The sequence below is a fragment of the Protomyctophum bolini genome (genome assembly GCF_963924005.1).
Source record: "Protomyctophum bolini genome assembly, chromosome: 1".
NCBI lineage: Eukaryota > Metazoa > Chordata > Actinopteri > Myctophiformes > Myctophidae > Protomyctophum > Protomyctophum bolini.
In genome coordinates this window covers 19284621-19292261 of record NC_137862.1, presented here as the reverse complement: position 1 = coordinate 19292261, position 7641 = coordinate 19284621, and the positions used below count along the sequence as shown (strand labels likewise).

The window sequence follows — 7641 nt, the reverse complement described above, 5'->3', positions numbered from 1 at the left end:
GTAGAAAGTTCACAGGTCTGCCACATACAGTAGTAGGCTACTACACTGCAGCATGATAGTTTTTAGATATTGTGCACTTTTTCACCATTTCACAATTGGCATAAGCTGACAGACTGAAGCCCAGCTCAAGCAGGTATTGTAATGATGGACACACTTTTGTGTTTGTTGACTAACTGAATTATGTGTGGAGCTAAACACTATTGTATAGCAGTTCAGTTCATGACGTTACAATGTTGCAATACTTCATTAAAACTGGACAGCATTTAATTAACTTTAACACTGTTATACCAATAATACCAATAATACCAATAATAGCTCTTCAACACCACCTAAAACATGGGGGGAGGGGGGGAATGTAGTCCTTTTGATAGCTTTACAATGATTGGTTAAAACCACCTTTCTGTTGTAGTGTAATTTGTAGTGTGTGTTCTACAAATTACACTACACTGTGGTAAAATATTAAGTGAGAGGAAAGAAAATTAAATGAAATTACATGACAGGAAAAGTGATTATGAGTTACCGGTAGTTTAGTCCTGGAGAAGTTACACAGAAAATACAGGCATATTTATACAAATATTGTAACTTATCTGGGAGAAACTCCCAGTCCATAGCGTCATTAGGTCAGACATCACAGTCCGGTGGTCAGTTACATACACAACATATCTTTCATATCCATATACTGTAATCAGTATACTAATGTCATCATGACTTGTTCAGATAATGGATGATGTGCTATATGCTATGTGATACAGTATAATATACTGTACCCACCCATTTTACCCATATGATTGGTAAAAAAAAGAGGAAGTCTGACAGTCTTACACAGAGATGGCACAAGAAACTATAGGAAACAAAAACAGATCTATCACCTGTTCATATCTAAAGGAAGGTTCTTGTAGCTTGTAATAAAGTGAAAAAAGCTAATAGCTCGAGGTTGACATTTTGTTTTGCTTTTTGTTTGAAGTTCCAGATGGTGATGTTGGACGTGTTAATAATAGGGGGGGGTCCCCATGCCTTGACCCTGGCCACTATGTTGTCCACTCCTAACAGTAACTCTGCAGGCCAGAGCCCAGCATATGGCTCAGTCCTCCCAGCTGCTCATCTAGACCCACCAAATGTGGGCAGCCAGTCCCCACAGGAGCTGCCCAAGACAACCTGCAGGGGCAAGAAAGGCAGGAGGGGAACAGTTCGTGAGTTTGTAGAATAAGGAATGGGGGACATTAAACACTCTTGTGTTGGATGTCATACTGCATATTAGTTCTGTAGTTGTGAGTTCTGCATATGAAGTAAACCAGTATGCGCCTTCCGTTCCTATACTGTCTGACAGTTCAGATGCATAACAAGGTGTGATCTGTTAGTGGTAATTGATACTCTCTGAGTGTAAAATTGGAGTATAATGAGAGCAAAGTGACTACAGTGTGAATATTATATTATATTTCTTTTCAATCTTTCTTCCAGAACAGACAGTTGAGCAGCAGCCATCATCACTGTCTGTGTCCGACGGGGTCTGTGTCCCACTCAGCCTCCAAGTAGTTGATTCCTATGGAGAGTGGACTGCTCTGTGGGAGAGTCAGTTCACTGCTCTCGACATCCCTCATCTACGATCACACACACTGGTACACACTGACCCTCTCAACAAGGTAAACACGCTTACTAGATTTAGTAAAAAAAATAAAAATAATATCATGTGATTCGCTGACATATTAAAAAAAAGAAATAACGCACCCAGCTTTCTCACTAGAGGCATGCAGCACATCTTGTCATGAATTTAATCTGTTTGCCTTTTATATTTGACAGCAAGCGCTGCAGGAGTTTGTTCTGGAGCACAATCGTGCAGCAGAGCTCCACAGTCTTCCAGACCATGTCTACATTCTGGACGACAATGCCTTCTTCAATGACATGAGGCTTGGCAAGAAGGAGAAGAGGCGTCTTAACGTAGCCACCACACTCAAGAAGAGTCTGACCTTCAGCCTGCCAGGAACCAAGCTTAGTGTGGATTTCTTTAAGCAGCAGGTTTGGACAGTGTGTGCACGCATGTGTGTGTGTGTGTGTGTGTGTGTGTGTGTGTGTGTGTGTGTGTGTGTGTGTGTGTGTGTGTGTGTGTGTGTGTGTGTGTGTGTGTGACTGTGTGTGTGTGTGTGTGTGTGTGTGTGTGTGTGTGTGTGTGTGTTTGTGTGTGTGTGTGTGTGTGTGTGTGTGTGTGTGTGTGTGTGTGTGTGTGTGTGTGTGTGTGTGTGTGTGTGTGTGTGTGTGTGTGTGTGTGTGTGTGTGTGTGTGTGTGTGTGTGTGTGTGTGTGTGTGTGTGTGTGTGTGTGTGTGTGTGTGTGTGTGTGCGTGTGTGTGTGTGTGTGTGTGTGTGTGTGTGTGTGTGAAGGGTAAAATCCCCTCAATCCCCCGCATATTTGGAATATTACACTGCATGTCAAAAAGGTGTTCTCAGCTGCTGTAGGTGCTGACTGCACAAATTGCAATGATTTTTTATGTCCGTGAACTTTTATACTTGTATATGGGATAAACATCTCTGTAATGCATCTCTTGTTTGTGTTCCTCTCAATCAATTGTAACCACATCTTCAAGGAGTATTTCTAAAATAAATATCATTACCAAATACCAACGCATGGAAATAGTGTGTCATACTTATCTCAGCAGCAGGACTTTGCATGCTTACAAGGTTGCCTTTTAAAACCACTACCATTCAAACCATCAGCCTGTGTGTACAGTATATGACTGGTGTGGTGGGGGGCTTACCTATGTCCCCTCAGCTGCGTGGTATCATTATGTTACCTCAACTCTAAGTCCTGCAGCCCCAATCCAAACCCTAACCACAGGCCAGCACGTTTCACCCCAGGCCTAAACTGAGGGAACATAGAGCTGAGGGAATATAGGGCTGACCCAATTAGGAGGATTGTGGTTAATGTGGATGTCATCACAAATACAATATTAGGATTAACATTAACCACACTCTCACTAACAACTCACAACTTGTGAACTTGTAGATCAGCTATTCTTGGACATGTCCCCCCAAAAGATGTTGGGGTTCAATTGGTTAAATACCGGATATGTGCCTCTCTAAATTTGTTGCAGCAATGAGACTTTTCGTATGTTGATTAAAAACAACAAAGGTCCTCTGGAAATCAAACACTCAACCATCATGTAGTTAGTAGATGGAAGAAGGCTGCTGCTATACCTGAATGGTTTGAATAGTTATGAGTGCATCTTAACACACAGGTGAAGAAATACAACCTGGACAAAGTGCTGGTCAAAGGAACAGTGGACTGCATCACTCCAGTGATGGACGACGACAGAGAAGAGGTGAAGGAGGCAGAGAGAGAGTACGAGGGGACGAGAGGGCGTGAGAGGAGTGTGAAGTATTTCCAAGTCCTTCTTCAGGAAGGAATTACACTAAAGGCTCGACACGTTGTCGTGGCCACAGGCCCAACCCGCGTCCAGATGGCAAACATCCCTAACTGGGTGAGATGCATCGGAGAAAGCTACCCTGAAGAGCGATTACAACACACTGTGCACCTCATGCATGGCCTGTCCATCTCTCTGGAACAGGAAACACACTGTCTGACACAGAAAGACTTTTGTCCAACACTCGGTAAGTTAGAACAAAAAAAGGTTTTCATGTTAAGGGCCCCCAAATTTATATGTATTACTTGGCCGCAGACCCCAATCTAGAATATTTTGTGCCAGGCACCCACCCCCCCCATACAAGATTTGTGTATACTGTAGATAAAATGTCGATATCTTACCATTATGCGTGTTTAGGGTGCATGTGGATAGACATTTGCTGATGAGTCTGACACCATGGTTTATAAGAGGGCCTGTCTAAGAGGGCCTGGCCTGTCTGAGTGTGTGTGTGTGTGTGTGTGTGTGTGTGTGTGTGTGTGTGTGTGTGTGTGTGTGTGTGTGTGTGTGTGTGTGTGTGTGTGTGTGTGTGTGCGTGCGTGCGTGCGTGCGTGCATGTGTTTGTGTGTAAGGGGGGGGGGGGGGGGGTATTAAGAATGTATGAAGGTATCGACTTCACTTCAACATCACATAAATGATCTAAGTACGTTGGGCGTGTGTTTACATTTCGTTCCGAAACAAGATAAGTTACCACTGATCTAACTGACTTCCCTGGATACTTCCCTATGTGTGTCTAGGCGGGTCATCACGTGCGGTGTGCGCTGCAGGCCAGAAGGTGATGGTGATAGGTGGAGGTCTGTCCAGCGCTCATGTTGTCTCCATAGCTGTGCAGCAAGGTGCCAGCCATGTCACATGGGTCATGAGGAAACACCTCCAGGTCAGCTCATTAGAGTTCATGAAAACTAACCAAATATCAAAAACATTCTGGTTCAAACTTTTTTACAAAACGAATGAAAATCATAAATAAATGTCCAATGTCCAAATTTTGTATGTGTTTTTTTATGGTTCTTCTTCAACTAATTTTGCTGGGGACACCCTGGAACTTCACCACTTTGACAACCACTGCTTTACTTGGTGCTCTCTAATCCAGCTGAAGCAGTTTGACGTGGGCGATGTGGAGAGCCTGGTGGGACGTTATTCCCACGTGGAGCACGGCATCAAGATGGACGGCCAGGCCTACCTGAGGCAGTTCTACAATGAGAAGAGCCATCACAGGCGGCTGGCCATGATCCGACAGGCCAGGAAAGGCGGCGCCGTCACCCCAGAGGCGTATGCTCACCTCCAGCCTTTCATTCAGAGTGGGAAAGTGGATGTAAAACCATACTGTCAGGTAATCATTACACATTGTATGCTCACCTCCAGCCTTTCATTCAGAGTGGGAAAGTGGATGTAAAACCATACTGTCAGGTAATCATTACACATTGCGCATACATCTTCTTTTTTTACGAATACAAAATATGAAATACAAGTGCACTTTTTTTTTTATTAATACTAAATAATGTTGGCATCAATTTAAGCCCATATTTAATAAATCCAAAATCCATAAATCACCAGTGTTGGAAGAAGTTCTCTACTTGAAAAATAGTAGCAATAGCACAATGCACAAACATTATATTACAGGTAAAAGTCCTAGGCCTGTATTCACTATGTTATATGTGAGTAAAAGTTCAAAAGCACTGGTACCAAAAGTATTTTCATTCTGCCATTATGCAGAATGGGAAATAGCAACATCTGCTGGGCCATGAGAGGAAATGTAATTTGCACAGCCTAAAAATATATATTAACACCACCACGATGTACGGTATGGCTGTTCAGGTGCGTGAGGCCAGGTGGTGCTACAGAAACCAGGCATGGAGTGTGTCCCTCAGCACTGGGGCCAGCTGGACTGGGGATATGATCTGGCTTGCCACTGGTTGTAAACTGGATGTCAATCAAGATCCATTGCTCTCTGGAGTAATGAAGGAATTCCCGATTCAGGTAGGTCAAACGGAGACAATAGTACATATGCACGAGAAAGGGAGTTTGTGTAGTCGTTCAAAAATAATTATTACATGGATACCTGTACATAACACAGTGGTAAAAGAAGTATTTTTGATGCTGTCCAAATATGGCTAATGAAACGTTTGTTTGCGCCTGTCCATATTTCGGGATATTTGTTCTAACATGCTGTGGTACTTCATTTCCCCATGTTGCAGGTAATAGACGGTTGGCCTTGCATAAAAGAGAGCTTACAGTGGGCACCAGGGTGCCCCATGTATCTAATGGGACAGTACACCGCACTTCAGGTACCTCTACACACTACTGTACACAATGTAACATTTTGTGTATTTTATGAGCAGGGGTTTCCAGGGGGTTTCCCAACAAATAGTATCAGAATCAGGTGCACGATGTTTTTCAAAACATTGTGCAAAAAATTCAAAATGATTCTATGAATCTTAATTTTCTTTCCTATTTTCCACACGAGCACAGGTGGGACCTCATGCAGTGAACCTGGCTGGAGGTCAAGCCGCAAGCATGCGAATTGCCAAGGATATCATGCACCGCCGACAGCAGCAGTCCACAGGAAGAGCTTCTGAGATGATTGTGGAAAAACCCAAGGCAGAGGAATATATTCAACACATGCACGGCCTTTTATGGTTGTGAATTATGACACTCATTCCAAATACACAGCGGCCACACAAACCGTGTGTGTAATCTTTCATCCATATGCTACTCCTTTTAGTCAATATGCACTTTTGTTGGTTGTAAATATGCTTAGACAGTAATTGCATGCACAGATGATGAGGATGACTTCAGGTCCTCAGGGAGTGTTATGTAACAGGCAACAAACGGATTCAACAGAACCACCGACTATGTTAACCTTACTGTCACAAATCTGGGAACATTTTATATGGATATTCACGTTTTATTGAAGGCTGGAAGGTGGCCTGAAAATAGATCTGAGCAATGGTCACAGTTATTATGGCATACATCAAAGAGGAAGAAACATCTGCACACTTGTTTCTAGAGCTCCACAAAATACTTACTTTATTATGTTTTTAAACGTGCAATGTTTCAACCCTTTAGGTCTTCATCAGGCAAATGATATAACATGATACTGTATAACGTAAATATTATTGCGACTGTAGGTCGCAGTTTACTATGAAAACCTGCAAAACCTGTCAGTCACGCTAAAACCTGTCAGTCTGTCCGTCCGTCCATATGTGGAGCTGACTATCATCACCTGGATCTCCATATTATGAAGAGCATGACATTGACCTCATCAAACCCTGGGTAGCCATACATGGAGAAGACTGGATCATAACCTACATCTGCATATATGGAGCTGACCAGCAACTCTACATCTGACCTCACTGACACCAGATTAATAGTTTAACTCCTGCTTCTCAACTGTGCCGTATTAAGAAGCTCTGATGTTTCAGTGCGACCTCGCCCTTTAGGACAAATGCCCTATTATGACATACCCAGTTAAACTTTTGCATAGAAATAGTGTGACCATTTCAGATTGGTGGATTAATTTATTTCATCACCAGATGGCAATGAGACAATGTAATAACAGGATAATACTTAAATATTTTCCAGGCAAGATTATATAATCTGAGAAAATATTTAGAAACTTGTTCAAACAGAATAAAAAAGGGAAAATGGAAAAAAAATAAACACCATGTGTTTTAAATGCCTTAATATGGAGCCAAAGAGACAGGCAGAGAAATCATTTTGAGCAGCTATTGTTAGGGGATTTTCACAAGCTCTCAATTTGAGGCCATATGTTTAAGATTACAGATTTCATGATGACAACTCACAAAGTTCCCCTGTTTAAAATGGGAAGCGTAGCTTTGCCAATAAGCAAGGAAATTCACCATCTGCCTTTGATGTGTGTTTGCGGAAATATGTTTGTGGTATTTTATTTTCCTGTGTTTTTCGATTAATGAATTCTGTCTCCACCAAGAGGAGCTCTTCCTTGACCATAGTTATTACCATAAGTACTGACTGTCCCACATTCAAATATTGCCAACTTGTTATAAACTCCAGAATACTCATGCAAGTTCAAAACATCAGGTCCTTACTGTCTCTCTATACATTCACGATTCACCTGTGGATGTTGGTGCATCAGCACTGTGGCCAAACACAAGCAAGAGTTACCCACAATTTCTCACAGGGATGATTGGCTGCGTACGTTTTGGTACTTGGTTGTATTTTTGTCATTTTGCTATATTTTTGAGCACTCCA

At 42.4% G+C, this 7641-nt stretch overlaps 1 protein-coding gene across 1 annotated transcript; it reads left to right on the top strand.

Annotated features, from left to right (window-relative positions):
* On the top strand, window positions 1–7114 carry LOC308322269 (uncharacterized protein). The gene is made up of 10 exons (XM_080773465.1): window positions 1–133; window positions 965–1190; window positions 1459–1640; window positions 1798–2013; window positions 3229–3601; window positions 4149–4288; window positions 4502–4741; window positions 5227–5388; window positions 5607–5696; window positions 5881–7114. Exons 2-10 carry the CDS (start codon window positions 971–973, stop codon window positions 6052–6054), a joined length of 1797 nt encoding a protein of 598 aa, XP_080629591.1. The 5' UTR covers window positions 1–133; window positions 965–970; the 3' UTR covers window positions 6055–7114.
* Window positions 7115–7641: the final 527 nt, after the last annotated feature.

What these genes read in the sequence shown, in the direction of transcription:
- LOC308322269 (XM_080773465.1), top strand. Translation starts at nt 971, where the DNA reads ATGGTGATGTTGGACGTGTTAATAATAGGGGGGGGTCCCCATGCCTTG. An exon ending in TGGATTTCTTTAAGCAGCAG is followed by an intron (nt 2,014 to 3,228) that starts GTTTGGACAGTG and finishes CTTAACACACAG; the next exon opens with GTGAAGAAATACAACCTGGA. An exon ending in ATGTAAAACCATACTGTCAG is followed by an intron (nt 4,742 to 5,226) that starts GTAATCATTACA and finishes ATGGCTGTTCAG; the next exon opens with GTGCGTGAGGCCAGGTGGTG.